At 32.5% G+C, this 24,446-nt stretch overlaps 1 protein-coding gene across 1 annotated transcript in view; it reads left to right on the forward strand.

The window, feature by feature from the left end:
- LOC135130440 (adenylate cyclase type 3) overlaps window positions 1–24,446 on the forward strand; it is a 196,541-nt gene that overhangs the window by 89,532 nt on the left and 82,563 nt on the right. The window contains exons 3-5 of the mRNA XM_064057818.1: window positions 4,610–4,725; window positions 20,865–20,976; window positions 21,135–21,262. Coding sequence (XP_063913888.1) covers window positions 4,610–4,725; window positions 20,865–20,976; window positions 21,135–21,262 — 356 coding nt within the window. The remainder of the gene's footprint in view (window positions 1–4,609; window positions 4,726–20,864; window positions 20,977–21,134; window positions 21,263–24,446) is intronic.

Raw genomic sequence — 24,446 nt, forward strand, 5'->3', positions numbered from 1 at the left:
TTTGACCTGAGCTATTGACACTACTTTTTATGAAACGGTTGTCATTCTATTGTGCTCAGTCGACCTGACCCCGGAAACGGTCCTGTTTTGTCCAGACTAATAATAAAATACAGATTTGTAAATAGACTAGACTCCAGAAAGCAGTCTAAGATTCAATTCAACTATCAGGTCTGTAATTTTCCTGCCAAAAGATCTTCGATGGTAAGAGACTTAGGCATTCTGTATGATGACAAACTCTCGTTTTCGAGTCACATTACAGAAATAACATCTTCAGCCTATAAATTATTGGGGTTCGTAATAAGAAATGCCAAGCCATTTAAAGATGTGAGAGTGCTTAAACTCCTATATTTTTGTTTATTTTATTTTTATTTTATTTTTTTATTTTGGGACAGTCCTTTCCTAGCGTTTCCATGAGATAATTTTCTTTATTTCTTTCTTTCACATATATTACCTCCGCCTCAGTCTCCTTGATGTATTCGATCGAAATTTGTTTTACAGATGTCTGATCCTTGGCGTCATCATTAAATCTCAACATATGATCATAAGGTTGTAGATATCTAGCTTGTTTCTTTTAATTGTTTAGTAGGTTTAGGTTAAGTTTCATGTATTGTGTTAATTCCATCGTATATCGTAAGTTATTTTACAATAAATTCTGGCAAATGAAAACCTTGTACGTCGACTACAACCAACTTCATCCCAACCCTGAATTCCATCAAACGCCACTGAGGTTGACACTGCCAGTCAACTTTATCGCCTGACGTCATGTCGTGATTTTTAATATTTGTTTGATTAATTCCCCAGCACTTCTGGTTTGCCTAACTCTAGCGATCACTAATAGGTAATATACCAGAGAAGATAAAATGGATTCTATCCAAAAATAAGCTTGAGGTAGCAATGAGCACGGAAAATAAAATGCAAGGCCTCTTCAACGGCAAAGATAGAACACCCACAAATCAAAAAGTATGAGTTTACAAATTATACTGTACAGAATGTGTGTATATTGGGGAAATAGGAAGAAATATTAGGACAAGAATCAAAGAACACACGAATCCGAGAAAATTTTCAAAGGCCCAACAACACCTAACCACATTTGACCACAGTATAGATAAAGAAAAGACGAAACTCGTGCACCAGTAAGAAAAAGGCAAACAATTATCAATCTTATAAGAGCTGAAAATCAAGAGAGCAACGAAAACAGGAACGAACTGCATAAACGACTACGTAGAACTGACATACAGGGTTTCTATAAATGATTATAGGGTCGCAGTGGGTCATGTAAACGTGCCGCCTCCTCGATTTGAACCCTACTAAATGCCCAAGAACGCATGACAAAGACCAGACGCATCGGTATAATTGGTTGCCTAAGTGCTTCATATCTTGTTAAAAAATAAAACTAATTCATTACAATTAAAACAAACACATTTATTGCAGTTAAACATCACAGTAAATGTTGCAAATGTTCATCATTTTGTTAAAGGCCCATTGTTCAATTTCATGTTGCAACAGAAACTCCTGACTGCAAAGGAAATTTTGTCAAAAATGTTTGCGGATTCTGCTCACTTTGTTGACACTGCCAGTTGGAACAAATCTGTTGATTACATCTTTAATGTGAGCCTTTAAAGATATTTCTTGTATTATTAAATCACGGTATTTGGCCAGATATTCTTGCTTATAAGCGTTTACAGAATACACCCAATGCGTTCGCTTCCTTGCACCAAAGCAAAATTTTCGTACACAACCACCAAGAATTTTGAAAACGACTCTTTTGTTATTTTGAGCTTCGATGAACGAGAATTATTGTAATTCACACTTGAAAGATGTTAAAAGAATAAAAACGACCACTTTAAATGACGGGTTACAAATGTCATTAATGACAAATGAGAACTCTCATAGTGAGGCATAATTTCAGCGAAGCGGGATTCTCAAAATCCATGGCCAACTACGCCCTTAGAATCATTTATAAAAGCCCCGTATAAGCTCATATTTGACGTAATTCTTGAACTGAACTGGAAAAAGATACCGACAACAAACGGGAGCAGCAGAAGAATAGACACCATAACCACCTCTAACACAATAAAACAAGCTCCTTAGCCAATTCCCGGTGCCTACAACAAACAGGAAGTTTGGACATTTTGAAACGTGAAATTAATAAAGAAAAAAGTATTTAATTTGTTTCAAACCCAACAGAACGTTAGATTTTGTAATTTTAAATTTAAATTGTTATCAGCAGGGAACAAATTTGACAGGGATATGACTTATAAAAAATTTTTAAGATAACTTAGCTGAATGTTACGTTATAAATGTAGACCGTCTGAAAAAGGGCAGTCTTTAGCTCGAAACCGGTAACAGAAAATAAAAAAGATGTTAAAAACGTGGACAGATAAAGCGTTTTATTAGACTAGAGAAGAAAAAATTAATGAGAAAATACAAACACCTGCAGCATTATTAATTTCATAAATTTTGTTGTGTTATCCTATTCCATATTTTTTTTACATCATTTAAGGGTAAGTTAAGTACATAAATTGAATTTTTTATATGTGGCCTTAAACGAAGTCGCAAAGGAAAAATTACATGATCTAGGCGACCAATTGTTTGCCGTATTGCAACTGATAATTCGATTGTCATGTATTCAACCAAAAAACTAATCGTGGCTTTAGATGTACGAGCAGTAGCATCATCTTTCTGAAAGTAACTATAAACTAACTCGTCATCATCTAGTTGGTTTAAAAATACAGTAAAAATTTTATCTCGGTATCCTGCAGCATTTATGTTTCCTGAAAACATCATTTATCTTTTTGTTAAAACACTGAGAAATTTTTTATCATAAAAAACCCATCACTAAAAAACATTTTTTGAAACGGTCATCGGGATCTAGAGCATTTACAAACCATTGACAAAAAAAAAACAAAAAATGAAAATCTTTTCTTAGAATCATATTAAACAGACAAACCAAGTTTTTGCCATAATTGAGAGATAGATAGAAGTACCGGGTTTTCTCCCATTACTTCTTTTCAACTGCGTATTTTCTACGGCAAAGTCAGGAAATTCTCGAAACTCCTTTATACATAATTCGATTGAATATTGCCAAGTGCCATCTACTTTTACACTGTTACGATAGTACGATATTACCATGAATACTTTGTGTCGTTCAGAAAAAGATATTATTCTTGGTAAAAACGTTGTAAACAACAGAACTCACAAATTATTTCTGAAAAGAATTGATTTTTATCATACAAACAAAGTAAATAAGTCTAGGAAATTCTGTCAAGTTAAATGTCAATAATCTATCAACCTGACTACATTTAATATAGCATTGATAAAACTATCCACGCTCTAAAGTATATTGCCTTGCCTACTTAGTCTCCGAAAATAATTACCCTGTTATACATTTTTTATAAAAAAAAACGATAAATAATGATTTCAAAGCTTGCTCCAAATCTATTTTTATTGTACACCTGTTATAATATAACAAAATTAACGATATTCCATTCTAAGGATTTCGAAGGAATTAAATGCACCTATGTTTTATGAAACAAGTGCAGAAAATTGTAAACCTTTTGCAAACAATTCGAAAGCTCTAGAACTGCGTAAATATACTGATATTTTGTATGCTTATTAGACAACAAAATAATGAAAGAGAAGAAAACTTAGATTTTAAATTTACCTAATCTTACCTTAAACTTAATAGTGGTTTTGTAAGATTTTAAAATTAATTAATAATAATTATTTAGTGGATAACTATTTGTTTAATAAAATCTCCAACAGACAAATGACACATGAACACGAGGGACCAACAGAAATTAGACATACCGTCATTTTTGTATTCTACAAGCTATGAAATCTCACATGTAATCAGACATTCATCAAAATGATCCTATTGCAATCCTTCCCTTATTTTACTTCGGGAAGTAAAAATTTAATTAACAGGAGTAGTAGGTAAATGTATAACAATCAGTTATTCAAACAACGAGGTCTCACGTTTGGAGTTGGTTACGAATCGTTTTACGTATCTCACGCTCACGGTCATCGAGATAGGTCTGCACACTCGTTTGAAAGTCATAATCTCAAATACGATCTCTTTTATCTCCAGAATGTCCTTTTTTAAATGGAAGCTGCACCAAACCACACGGAAATCAAACCGTTACTGAAATTAACTTTTTATTTACTGGAAAATTTATTTTTATTTAAAACAGAATGATTGTTGTTGCATTCGATAGAGAGTACACTTGTAAAAGTACATTCGTTCCCACGGTGTAAAAACCGTGTTTCAGCATTATCATTTTCAAGCGAGAGAATGCAGATCTATCCCTCCACAGCCGTAGTCGCGTTTCACGGTCGATGTCAAATTAATTTGGCATTTAAGTTGACTTTAAACTGATGAATGTCAAATTAAGTTAACAGGGACAGTAAAGCATGGCATACGATGTATGGCGTATGGCACACTGCAAACCCGAAACTTATTATTTTTCGGTACTTTTGTATAATCAGCACAAATACATTGAACAGTTGTTAATATTTTGTCGGTTTTGGTAATCCGGAGGACTTTAGAAGAATATTTAATTTCTCCGACAGCGACACTAACGTTAATAAAATCACATTTATTTTCCAGGAGCGTCTCCTTCTCTCCGTTCTACCAGAACATGTAGCCGTACAAATGAGACAGGATTTAGACCAAGCCGACAGCCAATTCAAGAAAATTTACATGAGCAGGCACGAAAATGTCAGGTAAATTTAAGCCAGTACTTTCACTGCCATATATTATCCATGCCTCTATTGATTTATTACTGCTAATTCAAAAAAGAAAAACCAAGAGATTGTCGGAATCAATATCAAAGAAAATTTGTCGACGTTAAGACGTCAGCAAAACACATCAATCTTGTGGGGTAGGGCCGATAATAACCAGGATTACATTACATTTAACGATGTCCAGAGTTTTATGAGTCCTTATGTGGTAGGGGGGAACCTCATAATATGAAGCAATTTTTGTTGAAGACTGAGAACTAGACTATAAAGATCAAGTTCGCGTTTCGGACTGTTAATTCCGTAAAAAAAATTATAAACTTCGCGTGTAAACTTTCAAATATGTAGTTGAATTAAATTCTTTCACAATAAAATTATAAAGTAAGTAATTTTAAAGACATTAACGTCAACGAATTAGGTACGTTCAAAATGCCAAAAATAATTTCACTTCAAATGAAAACTTGCGATCAAGAAATGGTACTTCCAGTTCCGTAAAGGTCGACCGGACCTTAAAACCGGAAAAAAATTATCAGTAAAACGTATTAAATCATCTGAAACCAACAATTCTACCAATAAGCATTTTAGATTAATCGTGAATACTGTCTCAAAAATCTTGTAATTAAAGACGAAAACTGTGAATGCTTTATGCTTTGTCCATTAATCTTAAACACCAAGCAAATCATATGGAAAATAGCAGCAAAAAAGAAAAACCTTTCGTCTTTTACATGTATAAAAAAATTCTGCTTCTCTTTCACATAAAACTAAGTATTATCCTGTGGAAAACATTGTTATTGCTATTAAGAAAACGTGACGCTAATACTCAGTTCGAAGTAGAAAAACCTGGCCACTTAAACAGTAAATCCACTTCAAGTGTCTTTATAATTAAGGCTCCATTTAGGTTGGAGGTAGCATTGACTAACCCCGAGTTCTCGCTTGCTAATACACACGCTAATAAATACTACGTCTCGTAAAAATCGATCAAAAAACTTTACTCAAACTGTAGTAAAGTAGAAACTACTTAAAAATCAACACATTTCACTAGAACGTTCCAAGTATACAAAACAAAATGCTACAAATAAACTAAATATTTCACCGACTCCTGAATCTTATCAACGGAATTGTAATATTTAAAAAATTGGTCTAAAGAGTTTAGACAGTACTTCCCTCGCTGTCGGAAACTTGACGACTGCATGCCTATTGTGTTTTTTTCTCATTACATTTTTGTAGTGGGAATTTAAAAAAAAATTGCGATGACGTCATCAACAATTTTGCAAGGACACGTATATCAGTTGGGATAGATGTAGTGTAATACTAAGAATAAAATTATTGTATTCCCAAATTTTTGGGGAAATGAATTGGGTCGTTTTGAATATTGATTTGTTATAATCAATAAAATAACGAAACAATTTACTCACGTATACGGCGCTGGTGAGAGGCAACTGAAAATCGTTTATGTATAAGCATTCTTAATTTAAGATGACAAGCGTAACAGCATACGTGAGAGTCAAACAGAGAAACTGTAAACAAAACGACCATCAGTTTTATTGCTTCGACTTCCGCTTATTATATAAAACATTGGGTTTTATTTTAATTTTTGACGGTGGAATTCACAATTGGTTGATTATAAACATGTCTATTCCACATTCGCGGAACCTAGTCAGCGCATAAAACAAATGCACGTCTGTAATGTTAAAGTCGATGTAAATAAGCGTGCTACCCTTATGTTTCAACCGAGTTTTTCCTTTAACAAATTTTGTGTCTACCAAATTGTGTTGGTCCAATGTAATACTAATAATAAGTGTTGCCTTTAATTTAATCAATAAAATAAATTGACTTCATTAATTTTTTTGAGCCACCTCTTAAGAAAATCTAAAAAATATGAATGGAATGATAAATCACAAGTACAAACTCATCATATTTTTTGCATTTTAGATAGGATTTATTCAGCAAAATTTTGTGGTGACGTCATAAACTTTTTAGGGGGGACGACCAAATACATTTTGATCAAAAATTTACCATGCTTATGATAATTTTAAAACATCTTCAAGATTTTAAAGCATTCGGTTTTGTAATTCCTGAGTAAATCAATAAAATAAATTCACGCATTCATTAATTTTTTTGAGCCACCCTGTATATGCAAATCCAAAAAATATAAATGGAGTGATATATCGCAAGTACAGACGCATCATATTTTGTACATTTTAGATAGGATTTATTCGGCAAACTTTTGAGCTGACGTCATCAAGTTTTTGGAGGGGATAACCAAATATATTTTGACTAAAGATTTATGATGCTCTTTAGAGCCTTAAAACATCTGCAACATTTCAAAACATTCGGGTTAGCAGATTCAAAATTAAATTGCAAAATGTTGTTTTATAATTGTGATTTTTTTTCCAAAAATCTGGACGTTTCGGGTAAAAACTCAATTCGGGGTCGTAAACTACATGTGTAGGACTATGTTATTTTATACAATTTAAGACCCATTTACTATGTACAATTTTGAAGTGACGTCATCGCATTAGTGGTGGGGATGATTAGACAAATTTTGGTTAGCGTTTTACCATCTACATGATATTCCTAATATAAGTACAATATTTCACAACAATCGGTCCAGTACTTTCGGAGATTATCTGTCTAATAAAAATCCGGGACGGCAGACAGACGGACAGACGGACAGACGGACAGACGGACGGACAGACAGACGCAAATGGGAGACCTATTTCTTCGTCTTCTAGGAGTCATGAAAGACCGAGAAAACGTAAAAGTAGAGAGTCGGCCGACGGACTCGATTACAATACTTCCTTTGCTTACGCTCGGGAAGTAAAAATTATAAATTAGTTGCATGTTTTTAGGGAGCACGGTTATGGAAATACGCCATATGCAGTTGAATCTGATTTAATGTATTTTTGTACATTTGTGAATGTACTTCTTTATGTAGGTATTTATTTTCATTGCTTGGTTAAAACTAGCGAATTTAATATAAATTTTTTCACTAGAAATTGAAATGTAAAGCTAACGGAATTTTCTGAATGGTTTTTGTCTTGTATCTTAATTCATACAGTGTGCACCAATGTATTCGCTTGAAAGTTTGTCTAGACAATTTTAATATAGGTCTGGAAAAAGAATGTTTTTTTACCGCAGTGGTATTCTGATTCATGTAAAATTTTGTCTTCTTGATTTAACGTCGAATAACAAAATAATTTCTTCAGTTACACTGTAAACGATAAATTTACTTCCAATATATTTTGTCGACTATAGAAAACAACTATCTCGGATTTGTAACCGATCTACTAAAGAATTTAAATAATACAATAACTGAGTATTGTGAAAATTTAAACTTCACGTGTTGCTAGAATTTTTATTTAAAAATCGACAAAAGGTGTGAAGTAGAACAAATAGTATTTTTTTACATTTCATAAAACATTTTAGCGCACTCATCCCTTAGAAAACTCGTGATATAAAGCTTGTTTTTTAATATACTGCTATATCTGTTGGTTCAATAATAAACTAAAGCTTATGCGTAAACAACTACATTTATAAAATATCCACCTAAGCTGTAAGTATTGGACGATTCTAATAATGAGCGATCAAAAGAAAAGAAACCCTCTAATTACTTGATCCTGATTTTCTTCTGCCTCTAAAACGTTTGTCTGTATTTGGATCGAAACGATATGTTAAAAAACTAGGGTTATAACGAAATGAAATGAAGCAGACTTCAATTAACTGAAATTAATTGGATTTGTTAATCCTATTTATTTAATGGATAAATTCTAAACAAATGATGAAAATCCTCACTATCGGCTTCTAAACATGAAATGGCTTGACAGGACCTGAGCTGCCATGACCTGACCCGTGTTTTAATGCCATTAAAACATTTTGAAGTAATTGTGGGGTGGTGCTATGTAATTTCAATAATTTCTTCATTTAGTTTCTGTCGAAGTTCTTTCAAATTTTCAATTCTTGTGGGAATATTGATTTTTCAACTAAATTGTATTCGTTCACTAAAAAATTCTAAAACCATATTCAAATTTTGTCGTGTACACTGAGTTTTTGCTCCATCTTGTTGAATGTCGCCATTTTAAAGTTTGTCGTTATGAAGCTCATTAAAAAATGGGGTCAAAATTTTATAAAAATAACAGAAAAATGAAGAAGGTGATACTCGTTTATATAACGTTTATTTCCAGAACACCGAAAACACAAACTATTTGTTCATTCTCAAAAATGTGTTGAGTAACGCTTGATTTTTCAAATCTTCCGAATTTGAAGTGAGCCATGCGTTTTTTGTGTTTCATGATAATCGACCTTTTTGTTTGCTCAATATATTTTTCGTTACACTAATTCTTACAACTTATTTCATAAATCCCTGACATTTCATTAGACCTTACTTTATCCTTCGGGTTTCCCACAAGAGTTTGAAGAGTCTGCCCGAATGTTTATACAACCTTACTGCCGAGACCTCTGAAAAATTTTTCCACCCCTTTTGTTACTGAAGGAGCAAAAGGATTGTGGCCAGAAACGTCTTGTCTTGCTCTCCTGTTTGAAAAGTAGATGCTTCAGTGACCCATTTTCTAAAGTGAAATTTATTAATTACTCTGTCAACTAGTCCAGTTTCAACACCATTACATCTGGCTGCATCTTTGACGATTTATCACTTTTTCCGAATTTTTCCTTATTGAAACGAAAGATAGGGAATCGGTTAACCAAGAAATTCAAGCTCGTCTTCTTTTGTTGAGGATAGTGATCGGAGTCACCAGTGATATATCGAAATGTTTTAGTATCTTTCTATAAACTTCAAATTCTAACTTATTACTTACCACTTTTAATTACTATTGTATCAATAAAAGGTTGTTCTGTTCTTCGTTAGTGAAGTTAATTCTGTTCAATTGACTGTTTAAGTCTGACGAAATTTCGAATGTTCTGGTCATAGGATAGTGTTTTGTTTCATTTGCCTTCTAGAAATTCCTTGAACTATCCATTTTTCAAAAATTGCAGTTTATCCTAAGGTTTTTGAAACAGTTATTTATTATAATAAAATGTTTCCGTCAATAAAATCTATGATTTCTCCCTATCAGCATCTTTTTTCCCTGGGTGTTCAAGAAGCAGCAAGTTGATTGTATATACTTGGACGCGTCTAAGGCGTTTGATATCATTAACCCTTCCCAGTGGCGGCTCGTGGTGATTTTTGATGGGTGGGCAAAGCATTATAGGTAGGTTATAACATGTATGAAAAAAATATATATACATATATATAATTAATCATTTTTGTGAGAACGTGTTTTTGTTTTGGTGCTGCATGTCAATCAATATAATATAACAAATATTTTATGTATATTACATATATATTATTTTATAAATGTTACTTACAATGTCGGTCAGCAAGAATCAACGAGAACGTCGAAGACTCTTGGTAGAAGAGGAAAGAGGAGCAAAAAAAAGGTTCAGCACATAAATAGATTTGTTAGGAGTTTATAGAACTATAAACTCAAATAATGATCCCAACATGTAAAGATTTTAAAATAACATGACGAGAAAACATTAAATTTTAAACCTTTGAGATAAGCTACACTTAGAAACACAGCAATTTGGAAAATTATTGTAAAAGCAAAATTATAAATGCCAAACAAACAAAACATAAATTCTCAAAATACTAACAAAGTTAACAATAACAAATAAAATAAAAATAATTCTAAAATAATCGTTCTGAAGACCACCAAAGGCTCCTCCAAAAAACTTTTTAAATTTAACATCGAATTTACTTTAAGAGAAATTTGCGATTCATCTTGTCCCCGAAATGTATGTTTTTGTGTAGCCAAGAAAATTATCATATCGAATAAACGCCGAATTTAAGAGAATTTTCTATAGTTTCACTTCGTTTTCCAAGTAATTTTCGTTTATTCAGATTGGTCATGTTTTTGTAAAGCACAAGCGATATATTTTATATCGCTCTTCTTGTGGAATTCTAAAGTATTCGTAATTTAATTTTAAGTTAAATAGCAGATAATTCCAACAGTTTTGTTTGTTGTTTCACTACCGATCAACCAATAGGGACCTAATATTTATTGTCCGAACTTTGATTAAAGCCTTTATTGCTGCCACGAGAGTTTGTGATGACCAATTGTTTCATTTCGGGACATGATCTTAATTTATAAACAAATAATTCATAAATATCAAGTTCCATACTACTGAATTTATTTATTAAAAACAAAAACTCAATGTCTTTAATGCCTTCTTTACCACCTCTCTAATATTATTTGCACAGCTTACAGTAGGATTTGCCATTAAAAAAAATTGCTAGAAAGTACCTACTTTGGTACCCGCCTAACTATTTGGTAATTTGAATAAGCTACATTTTATAATTAAATGCACTATCCATCTCCGATGTAGTTTCTGATCTGACTGAATTCAATCGAGTCGTGTCTCCGACGAGGACGAACCATGCCGAGTGCTTCCGATTTTCAGGGTGGATTTGCCCACCCATGCTAGAGCGAACGCCTAACAAACCTGTGCGGACAGTCTGAATTAAATAATAAATTAAGCGTATATTTAACTTTTGTTGACTCTGCTACAGCTAAATTTATGAAACAAAAATGCATATGTAATAATAAAAAAATACACATGTCAGATACGTACTGCAATAATAAATGTATTACTTATTGTCATCATTAGTTATTCGGATTTTTAAATTTATAATTCATTATAAAGTTTACACGGTGTCATAATACAAGAATATGGTTATTACAAATTTTCATTTGATATGAAAAAGTATTTATTAATTATTATGGTGTTGCTCTTTTCTATAACAATAGTATTCAAGAATTTTCGCATAACATTATTTTCCTTTCTAAGTACCTTACCCATATTTCAATAGAGTAATAAAAATAATTACCTCTATACTTTTACAATACAGAAGAAGTAAAAAAATCGAAATTAATTTATTGAATCCTTGAATCGAATATCGAGAGATCCGATTCTGCAGCGTTTGAGATATACGTTGAGGCCAGGGCGTCCTGCCCCGCTTGCAGCAAGAAAACACGGATACGCAAAGACGCGCGTTTCGAATTCTTTACTCTCAATTACGTACATAGAAAACCGAACGTATGTCGTTGCTTACAATCAAGAGGGTGGACCAGGGTGGACTAGCCCATCCTCACATGAACCGTATAACGCCGAGATCTGACGCACTTTTTTACAACTGCAATTTCTCAGTTGCGGAAACTGCGGGATGTAATGAAGAAAATCCGTTGGCTTAAATGATGCTTACGACGATAATTATTTGTGTATACATATAAAATATTTTAAAAAAGAAAAAAAATCAATATTTTACTTCGTATCATAAACAATCAAATAGGGTGGGCATTGCCCACCCTGCCCACCCCGAGGAGCCGCCACTGACCCTTCCATTGCTCCCAGGTTTTTTGATTTTAGTGATGCGCTTATCTAATTATTTGATTCATCCCTCTTCAACCGGAAGCAAACAGTTATATATAATGGATTCAAATCTTCCTACCTTGTGCAAAGGTCGAGCGTACCGCAAGGCTCAACTCTAGGACCATTAATATTTCTAATATACATCAGCGATTTAGTCAGTTATATGCAATAGGGTCGTATTTTATGCAGATGAAATAAAGATTTTCAATGTAGTCAATGGTTTCGTGGTGCATTAAAAATGATTTTATGGTAAACATCAGAGCTGTTCAGTACTTCAAGTAAAAGTACTTGAAGTAATACTTCAAGTACTTTAAGTACTTCAAGTACTTTACTTGAAGTACTTTTATATTTAGGTACTTGGTACTTGGTACTTGGAGTATTTCTAAAATGTACTTGAGTTTACTACTTGATTTTGCCAAGTACTTTACTCCAAGTACATCACTCAGTATTTTAAATACTCTTGAATTACTTGAAGTATGAAAGTGGAAATTTCAAATACTTTAGTCTCTATTTTACGAAGTTTTCACATCTCAAAATAGGGTCTGTTAAATACTTGAAGTTATTAATTCAATTATTTGGTTAGATGTATTTTTATAGTAAAATCGTGTTTGTTACCTGTGAGGTTATATTTTGATCTGTGATTGTGGATATCTTATCCACAATATGACGTACATTTCATAGGTACTTGTATAATGCCGATAGATAGGTAGGTAAGAAAATTAATGTCATAAATATGTCATTTGAGAGTGAATGACGACAGCAGAAGGGTCGGAGATCTGTGTAAAATTTTCAGCGATGTAAAGTTGTGAATATATGAATTTTGTCTTTTTTGTATTTTGGTCTGGAACTTAACTTTGCGGGTATTTTTTCAGTACCTTCCCGGTACCCCAAAGGGGATCGGGTTTGTTGACGTACCTGCTAAAGTGCAAGGTCGGATTTGAAAATATTTGAGAAATGATTCAGTACTCCTTCAAAAAGATATTTATTCTTTCATTAGTTTCTTAACCCCGCCGTGTATTTGTCAGTAAGAAGCCTGGTCAGGGCGGAGAACTCGGCAGGGGATTATCCCTTTTATTATAATAGCAATAGCTGATGGCAGGTACAGACTTTCATATTCGCCTCTTCCTCGTAGAATTTAAACACAATTTTATGTTAAATATTTTGCAGTTTAATTTTCTTTATCATGTTAGACACTCGTTTTTTACTAAATTTTCTTTTTTTGTTTATACATGGTTCAGCCATATAAACTTAGTTTGTTATAACTAGTTATATTTTCTCACATTACAGTTTCAAATAATCTGTTAAATTGTATGAATTATTTGAACACCAACAATTTAAAAAGACGTCATGCAGAAAAACAATAATTTTAAAAGTCACACTAATCAGTGTCATTTATCTTTCCTGTGCGGATTTTATTTATTACCCCACAACAACTTTACGTATTACATTGCATCGCTTATTACATAAACCCAATATTGTTCAAAATGAAATATGTTTTGTTAAACTCGGATCGTAGTACCAATGTTTTTTGTAATCCAGTTGATACGACCATGATTGTATGGTTTTGATGAGTACCGAATTGTACTTTGATATTGCTCGAAAGACTTTTGTTTTGTTGTGTGCGAAATAATAGACAGCGTTCGGTTTCGATGTTTAAATACAGGACGGTTACAGAAGTACTGAATTTACATTTGTATTTACAATGTCAGGTAAAGATACCCAAAAGGGTCAGTGGCCGCTTCCGTAAATGGAACAAAATACATATTCACATTATAAAAAAATACAAAGTTAATGAAATTCGCAATTAGTTAGTATAATTGCCTAGATAAATACACCCCTACGAAATATTTTAACAATAATAAATTTAGTACATATTTACCTAAATTTTCGCAAAAGCCGTTCTTAGGCATTCCCTGAAGTCATTGTAGTTATCAGTTACTAATGTCATCTTCTTTGGGTTTTCAGGTAAAAATAAAAAATAAGCCAATCGAAAATGTAAAGGAAAATTTTGAAAGTATTGTGGCATTAGAGGAACAAAATTTTGTATAAATGGACGGAACAGCATTACGAACCTATTATTTGTGATTTGTCAGTGTAAAGTTACATACCTAGTTAGACAAACATTGTAGTGATTAGTGTTTACTATTTAGTCACTGTAGTATTTAGGTTAATTTAATAATTTTTAGAATAGTAAATACGTAAGTGGTAGACAGATATATTCAGGAATATGGGGCATTCATTCCAAGAAAATTCTCAGCATTTTTGGTAACCGCAAAAGTAAAAAACGACTAATTACTTTGATCGCCTTGATATTTTTCAAGAGTTATAGTTTTCGCTGAAAATGGACTCTCGTTTTAGGCATTTTATTTTTTATTTAAAAAATGCATACTTTTTTTTTTAAATACAACATAATGACTTAAACATTTTTATGTCACGAGCATGTATATGTATCGCACTGCTTTTAAATTTTTTTTCTGAAAAATTTCACTTTCACAAATCCGCCCCTGTGCACTTTCACAATGGGTAATGGGTGCTGTAAACTACCCACAAACTTAAACACGGAACCGGTTCATAAAATTCATATATTTTTAACACAACCTTATTAAAAAATCAGAACGTTTTGGCGGTGAACCAAAATTCAAGATATTAAAAAAAGGCAACAGAAGCCTGAGAAAATACCATACAGCGCCGATGTTTTTGTTATAAATTAATAGTAAACCATACATAGACAACGCCGTCATGTATTTTATTTTAAATTTTAAATTAGAAATAGACGTTAATTTTGTCGAAGGCATTGTGTCAACAGAAAGATGTGAAAGTATTTCAAAAGAATATTGTTTATAAATAACATAGTATTATTAATAAGTGAGCTACCATTCTGCATTTAAGTTGATGCTTATGCAATTTTTTATGTGGCGAAATATGTATTATTGTATACTTAAATTCTGAGTATTAAAAAATTCAGTTCTAAAATATATTAAGCTTTTTTAAAAAAACAGGAAAAGTTATCTAATTCTACAGTATTTCAAATAATTAGAAAGTACTTGAAGCATTTTCAGTACTTCAAGTATTTGTAAGTACTTGAAGTATACCTCCAGTACTTCAAGTACTCGTAAGTACTTGAAGTAATGTACTTGGCTTGTACTTCAAGTACATCTGAAAAGTACTTGATACTTGAAATACTCTTGCTGAAAGTAAGTATTTGGTACTTTACCTGAACACTATTTCAAGTAGTACTTTGTACTTGGTACTTCAAGTACTTTTTTTGAGTACTTTGAACAGCTCTGGTAAACATGAAGAAGAGTGACTACTGTTTAAAAGGTGTAAACTTGCAACTGACATCCGGGATTTAGGTGTAAAATTTGACAGAGTCTTATCTTTCTACCCACATATAAATAATCTAGTAGCGTATTCTCTTAAACATTTAAGTTTCATTGTCAGAACATGTAAGTAGGTACTTGAGTAATCCCGTAGCCCTCAGGGCTTTATATATTGCACTTACACGTTCCAAATTAGAATACTGTTCCCTAATATGGTCTCCTTATTATGCTTATCAGAAATTAAATCTTGAAAATGTTCACAAAAAATGGCAAAACATTGATTTCATCTTAGTACAGGTATCTTTCCCTCTAGAGGCTTTAATCATAAAGAGCTTTTAAGTTCGTCTCGGTATCGATATACCCCGTTTACATAGTCGCTGTCACTGTACATTTAATTGCCCCAAAGCTCGTTCAAACTTTCTTTTTAAAGCTCCAATGTATAAACTGTCACAGATCGGTAACAATGTTAGCGAAAAACTTGATATTTATATGTCACCCGTTTAAGCCAATACTGCAAAAAGGAAGTATAGTATTCGAGTCCGTCAGGCGACTTTTTACTTTTACATTTTCTCAACTTTTCATGACCCCTAGGGGATGAAGAAATAGGTCGCACATTTCCGTCTGTCTGTCCGTATCTCTGCCCTCCCGGATTTACGAAAGTACTGGTCCGATTGTTGTCAAATTTTGTATTTATTTATTGTTAAATTAGGAATATCACGTAGATGGTAAAACGCTAACCAAAATATGTCTAACCATTCCCACCAATAATGTGATGACGTCACTTCAAAATTGTACGTAGTAAATGGCTTTTAAATTATATAAAATGACACAGTCCTACACATGTAGTTTATGACCAATTTAGTTTTTACCTGAAAGGTCCAGATTTTTGAAAACAAAATCAAGATTATAAAACAATATTTTGCAATTTAATTTGGAATCTGCAAAACCGAATGCTTTGAAATCTTGCAGATGGTTTACAGTTATGATAAGCATGGTTAATTTTTGATCAAAATGTATTTGCTCATGCCCCCCAAAAAAAAATTGATGACGTCACCTCAAAATATTGCTGAATAAATCCTATTTTAAATGTGTAAAATATGATCAGTCTATACTTGTAATTTATCATTGCGTTCATTTTTTTACTTCCCGAGCGTAAGCAAAGGAAGTATTGTAATCGAGTCCGTCGGAATCTCTACTTTTACGTTTTCTCGACCTTTCATGACCCCTACAGGACGAAAAAATAGGTCTCTCGTGTTCATCTGTCTGTCTGTCTGTCCGTTTGTCCGTCAGTCTGTCCATCTGTCCGTCTGTCTGCCGTCCCGGATTTTTATTAGGCAGATAATCTCCGAAAGTACTGGACCGATTGTTGTGAAATTTTGTAGTTATATTAGGAATATCATGTAGATGGTAAAACGCTAACCAAAATTTCTCTAATCATCCCCATCACTAATGCGATGACGTCACTTCAGAATTGTAGATAGCAAATGGGCTTTCATTTGTATAAAATAACATGGTCCTAAACATCTAGTTTATGACTCCGAATAGAGTTTTTACCCGAAACGTCCAGATTTTTGGAAAAAAAATCAAAATTATAAAACAATATTTTGCAATTTAATTTTGAATCTGCTGAACCGAATGCTTTAAAAGCTTGCAGATGTTTTAAGGTTATAAAGAGCATAATAATTTTTTTTTTAATTTTATTTTTTTGGATTTTCATATATAGGTTGTCTCAAAAAATTAATAAATGCATAAATGTATTTTATGGATCTAATCAGGAACTACAAAACCGAATGCTTTGAAATCTTGGAGATATTTTAAAGTTGTCATAAGCATGGGAAATTTTCGATCAAAATGTATTTGCTCATCCCCCTAAAAAATTGATGACGTCACCCCAAAATTTTCCTTAATAAATCCTATCTAAGATGTGCAAAATATGATGAGTCTGTACTTGTCATTTATCATTCCGTTAATATTTTTTGGATTTGCGTGTACAGGGTGACTCAAAAAAATTATCATTGTGTTTCAGGAACGTGGGAAGTTCTGTCGCAACAACTTTCGGTCAATTTTTTAGATTTGCTGATGCATGTTGACTGGAAAAAATTAATAAATCTGTCAATTTATTCTATTTCTGTACTATCTTGATGTTACCTAGGTATACTTTATGGGCAAAAAAAACCGAGTATGCTTACTTAATTTATTGGTCGTCCCTTCTGTGTTGAATGAAGAGACAGTTTCTTTTACTAGATATGCATGCATTTAATGCCATGGTTACGTATTTCAATGCCGGTGCTCATACGATATGACGTGCTAATGGTCGAATTCTTTCGAAACATAAACATAAACAAAACAGTTAAAGTTAAACAAGTACTAGGAATTAAGAATACATTGATTATCTGCTTTAAGTATATTTCATATTGTCCGCATTTGTTCAGACCGTGGAATTTACACCCTCGAAGCTCAGGGATTGAGGGGGTGTTATTTACCCTTCTGGAGCGAGAGAAGTTCTCTCGAAATAACCTTCCACCAATTTTTTTTAGTTTAATTTTGTTCAATTTTGACCTTGTTAGTATTAGATTTAAATTCGTAATATGTAATTATATTAATTCATTATGCTTAGCTGTAATTCTCCCTGTATTTGGGTGTAAGTCTTTTGGGCAATAAACCATTAATATTATTATTATTACTCCCTTTCTTCTCTTTATAATAGTTCATTTTGTGTTCTTTCGTTTTTTAGTGTATCGTTTTCCTTTTGCGTCTTTTTTATGATATTCCGAATAATAATTTGTCGTTACCTTTGTAATGCTCATGTCGATGAAATCTATCTTTGATTTTTCTCCCTCCTGTTTATTAATTATGTTTTTGATTCTGGTACTTGACAGTTTGTGTGCTTCTTAACGGTGTGTGGCAGTGTTTGGTATTGTTTCTTGTATAACTTTTCCATTTCTATTTTTTGCTCTTTACTACTTCCTTGCCTCTTTTGACCCCCAACGCGATTTTTAAAATCTTTTTATTATTTTAGTTCTTCCATAGTTTGATTGTTGTTATTGTAAATCTCTTGTTTAATCGTTTCATGGTTTTCTTGACAAAGTCGGCAACATTTATTTTTACTCCCAGATTTTGATATGTTTTGCGTTAATTTCTTGTACTTGAGGCGCAAATAAAAACTTTCCTACTTTGGTATTATACAAACTTTTTTTTCAGCTAAATCAATTTTGTTATTAAAATGACCTCGTCGAAACGTTTAAAAAATTTTCCGTCTAGTTGTTTTTGTTTAGCGGTTTTTTTTAAATTTCTGCTCTAGTTACCCATGACGCTTACGTCAGCAGTGTAACGTGTTGCGTAACTTGAAGTTAAAAGGTATATTTTGAGCAATCTGAATATCCAGCGTCATTTCAAAAAAGTTATGTTTTTCAAAGTTGATCCCATCAATATTTCAAAAGTTCTAAAAAATAAAAAAGCATACCCAATCTTTTATTTATAACAATTTAAGTCATAAAAATCACACTTACCTTACAACAACTTCTGGAAATGTTAACACTCAGCCTCTAGACAGAAACTGACTTTCGTTTCATATTTTCAAACACTGGGACACAAACCTCTGTCTCTGGTATAATTCGTTCACACTCTTTTCGAATTCGTGCTTTTAAGTTGTCGATGGTATGTAGAGCTTGTTTGAACATGGTATGTTTCAATATCGTGAACACGAAATCTGGTGTTCAAGCCTGGTAGATGTAGTGAATGTGGTAAATAATTAAATGGGCTGTTGTGTTGTCATGTTGAAAAAAAAAATGTAGTTCCTCAGAATCGAGTTGGCCAATGAATTCCTCATCATTCAATTAAACTAGTTGCAATACGTCAATTTGAAATATTAAATATACCTTTCGGTGTTCAAGTTACCCAATTCGTTTCACTGGTGATGTACGTATCATGAGTAACTTGGCCAGAAATTTAAAAAATCACCTGGTAGTACTTATTCTGACGTCTGCTTGTGTGAGGGGCTAAATAGTTCATTTCCTTATGACCATCTGGGGACATAAATACTTTTTCAATTCTGTGATTTCCTTTTTGTATGTGTTTTCGAAGTTCTGGAAACCTCTTCCTTCACTCTTTCCTAGGAACAAGAATTTCTCAATATTATTACCATTAATTCAAGTTTTGTTATAATCTGTGCTATTGTTACTGACAAACGCAATTAGTAAACCTACAGTTTCGTACTGGACAAGCTGTAGAACAAACAATTAGGCATTTGTTGCAATTATTCTATTAAAACTCTTTCTTGGGAAATAAACGTCATGAAGTTTGATTATTCGGCAGCCATTATATTCATAACTGTTTTATTTCTCGGAACAATAATGACAATAACAATACATTTTATCTTAAAATCAGACGATTAAAGTTGTGTAAACTGATTTCGAGTTTCATATTTTCGCTTTGTTGGCTTTGTATAATCATCATTTTATCTATACGCTATAAAAATATATCGCACTCACCCGAACGGGTAAAGACAACGTAAAATGTCAAAGTACTACAAGACACATTTTGTCGTAAAAATAAAACTATAAAAATAGCTTATAAACAGCAGCGGAATAAACTCCCATTGATTTTTTTGCGCTGTAATTTTACATCAAGAGAGACATAAAGATAAAAAGTAATAACAGCTTTGGAAGCTTTTTCTTTCTTCCCATTATAAAACCTAAAACCAGGTAACAACAAAGAATACATAGAAATGTAGGTGATGTTTATTTCATTGATTGGTATCTACAAAATAAAAGGCAGAAACATTACCGTATAAAGCAAGCAAATTTGTTACTCAAATACAATCACTAACCTAGTGGTAGTTTTCTATATACTTAATAAAATCGTGTTTCTTTGATGAAGTTTGTTTGACGGAAACACGAACTATTCATAAATAAAAACGAATATTTATAATCGTAGAATAAATTTAGAAAAGTGGAAAGTCTGATAAACTTTGCAAATTAGCACGCAAAAAAGTCTACAACGCATTTTATCGTTCCACAACGCTGGAACATCACGTTATAAATTTATGTTCTCATTACTCAGACAGACAGCTAATGTGATTTTATTTACTTGTTTGTTTATTCTTGATAAGCCCCCGAACCGCGCAGCAAAAATGGGGGTATCCAATTTCACAATGGGTCAGGCATTTCCATTGTTAAACCGTCTAGAATGTGATCTTTATCGGAAAACTGTATTTGCTTCAGGCTGAAATGCGGCTGGAAAAGCTTTGCGAATACATAATTTCGAGAAAAAAATCACGTGACAGCCCACTCCATATTCCTGAAACTTTTATTATCAAGTTTTAAATCAATTTTCATTTGGACTTATCTCTCCTGAATACTTTCCTTTTATTTTCAGTATTCTGTACGCTGACATCGTGGGATTTACAGCCATCTCTTCAACTTATTCAGCTCAAGAACTAGTGAAAATGCTGAATGAATTATTCGCCAGATTCGACAAACTTGCCGAGGTGAGGACTTATTTTGGAAGGAATTCTCATATCTATGCATATTTCGCTGAAATTCTGAAAATATATTTAGTATTAGATTTGCGGGAAGTTTGAAAACTAATCTCGGCATTTTATCAAGCGGGAAATGTAAGTTTAATTAAGAATTTTTCCATTCGCAGAAGTATCAACAGCTAAGGATCAAAATCTTAGGTGACTGTTATTATTGCATCAGCGGTGCGCCGAGGGAAAGACCGGATCATGCTGTTCTATGCGTCCACATGGGATTGTCGATGGTCAAAGCAATAAAGTAAGTTTTTGATTACGCTTTTGATGTTGAGTTATATATATGTTAGTGTGCTAGTGGTAGGTTGTCTTGGGATTATTGATTTCTGTACAGTTTGACGGCTGCCAAGCGTCTCTATAAAAGAAGTTATAAGACAAAAATTTCTTAGTAGATTGGATTTATATGTTATCAGGAGTGTGCTCTTAACTAATAAATCTATTTGACGGTTCCATCTAAAAAACTTGAGTAATAACGTCATTTCAGTTTTATGAAGTAATACACTAAACCAAATATAAACAAGTCGAGGGTGTGATTTCGTAACATATGCATTCGAATTAAAGGCAGTGGCGGAGCATAGGTGATTAACTTTTAGTGCTATTTGAAAATTTGTTTTCAACACCACTGGGAAATCTGCTGCAATGTAAGCCGACTATGACTGGAAGAAAAAAAAATCATTCGAACCACGTGTTTATACTTAGTTATTAGATTTGATGTAGTTAGAGTTGTTGGTGAATTTGTGTAACGTGGAAACAAAGGTTCGTCAAATGGAATAATAAAGCGAAATAGTCCAACTTATAAAATATGTACAAGTTGTTTGATTTATATCTACATTTATTACAGTTTTATTTTGTAGATATTTGTTTTGAAGTCATTTTGATTGATTGATTGAAAGGACACACTTTGTAGGTTCCAGTGCGGAAAAGTATCCATTTGGTTAAATGTGGTATAATATAGAACACGTTCTTGATTAATGCGTATCGTCAGTTAATTTTAATTTTGTGTTCAGGAATAATAATATTTTAACTTTGATTATTAAGTGTCATTTGGCTTAGTCAGTTACAAAAGCCCAACTTTTCCTTTTCCAACCTCAAACAAAAGTTGACAACTAAGAATTGTTATAATGAATAAAACAATAATAAAACATAGGAAAAAATGCCATACTAAAAAATTCTTAAAAATAGTTCGGTTTTTCGGGGAATGATATACATATTTTAGTTGCTTTTTCTGGATCATTCTCCAATAGTTTTGGATTCAAAAATGAACATATAATTTTAAATATATTAATTGTTATATATATCCATCCGAGGAAAGGTTATTTTCATGTTTTCTGGACGTTACATAACTTCTAGATCAGACAGTGTGTTAGGAATGTCGTGTAGACATAACTAACCATAATTTATGTTATCATCCCCATCAAAACAGTAATGACGTCAGATTAAGATTTTGCTTAGTGAACGCCATTTAAATTTTATAAAATAATATACACTTGTGTGTATGGTTTATGAATCCGCATTAATTTTGTTTATAATTGTTACGATTTTGATTGCTTTTTTTAGTCTCATAGTACGTAGCTGTGTAAATACACTGCGACGAATGGCGTTCGATTGTCAGTTATGTTTCATCTCTTTTTTTGGATTAAATCAAGAACGTTTCACCTCATTTTAACAAAAATGTGAGACTGCAGCAATTTCACGCCCGCCTATACTTAATATCAATAAAATAATTATTATAATAACATCTTCTCGCCCAAAATAATATTCGATCCGTTTTACTCTATTCTAGCTTAATTAATTACTGAATTAATTATTTATCTTCTCTGCTTTGAGGAGGCGAATCGATCAAATTTCAATTTTTGTAACTATAACACTCGCCGCTGATGCTTCTTATCTGAACGTGCTAATAGTCGAATTCTTTTATAAAATAAACAGTTGAAGTTAAGCATATACTGAGAAATTGAGAATACATTTTTCCTCCTTAGTCAACTGTCAGCACAAAGCAAAAATGAAAAAATCAAAGTTTATGTTTTTTCAAAAAAGCGAGATTTATTGGACTGTACTTCAGGGGCGAGCGAAGGTAAGTAAGATTTATAGTCAGGTAGATTTATAGTCACCAATCAAAATTTAAGTATGGTGGAGAACATCGATTGATGGTTTCTAACACCATTAATTAAAAAAAATCGATAATGGAAAAAAAATCTTTTCTTATTTTTATACTCTTATTTTTTATTTCATCACTTTCTATTGCATAATCTTCATTCCATATGTCACACTCTTACTGTTAATTTAAGAATTACGTTTGAAGGTTATTTTTGTTCAGTGTTAAATACCGTCACAGTTAACTGAGAAGAAATGCTTTTTTTGGGGTTGTTTTTTTACTTCCCGAGCGTAAGCAAAGGAAGTATTGTAATCGAGTCCGTCGGCCGACTCTCTACTTTTACGTTTTCTCGATCTTTCATGACCCCTAGAAGACGAAGAAATAGGTCTCCCATTTCCGTCTGTCTGTCCGTCTGTCCGTCTGTCCATCTGTTGTCCCGGATTTTTATTAGACAGATAATCTCCGAAAGTACTCGACCGATTGTTGTGAAATTTTGTACTTATATTAAGAATATCATGTAGATGGTAAAACGCTAACCAAAATTTGTCTAATCATCCCCACCACTAATGCGATGACGTCACTTCAAAATTGTACATAGTAAATGGGTTTTCAATTGTATAAAATAACATAGTCCTCTACACATGTAGTTTACAACTCTGAATCGACTTTTCACCCGAAACGTCCAGATTTTTGGAAAAAAAATCAAAATTATAAAACAATATTTTTAATCTGCTAACCAGAATGCTTTAAAATGTTGCAGATGTTTTAAGGCTATAAAGAGCATCATAAATCTTAAGTCAAAAAATATTTGCTTATCCCCTCCAAAAACTTGATGACGTCAGCTCAAAAGTTTGTGGAATAAATCATATCTAAAATGTACAAAATATGATGAGTCTGTACTTGTGATCTATCACTCCATTCATATTTTTTGGATTTGCATATACAGGGTAACTCAAAAAAATTAATGAATGCGTAAATATATTTTATTGATTTAATCAGGAACTACAAAACCAAATGCTCTGAAATCTTGCAGATGTTTTAAGGTCATAAAGAGCATAAAAAATGTTTAGTCAAAATATATTTGCTTATCCCCTCCAAAAACTTGATGACGTCAGCTCGAAAGTTTGCCCAATAAATCATATCTAAAATGTACAAAATATGATGAGTCTGTACTTGTCATTTATCACTCCATTCATATTTTTTGGTTTGCATATACAAAGTGACTCAAAAAATTAATGAATGCGTAAATATATTTTATTGATTTAATCAGGAACTACAAAACGGAATGCTCTGACATCTTGCAGATGTTTTAAGGTTATAAAGAGCATAATAA

The sequence above is a fragment of the Zophobas morio genome, unplaced genomic scaffold (genome assembly GCF_036711695.1).
Source record: "Zophobas morio isolate AGI-343-1 ecotype UQ-CSIRO unplaced genomic scaffold, CSIRO_AGI_Zmor_V1 ptg000017l, whole genome shotgun sequence".
Lineage (NCBI taxonomy): Eukaryota > Metazoa > Arthropoda > Insecta > Coleoptera > Tenebrionidae > Zophobas > Zophobas morio.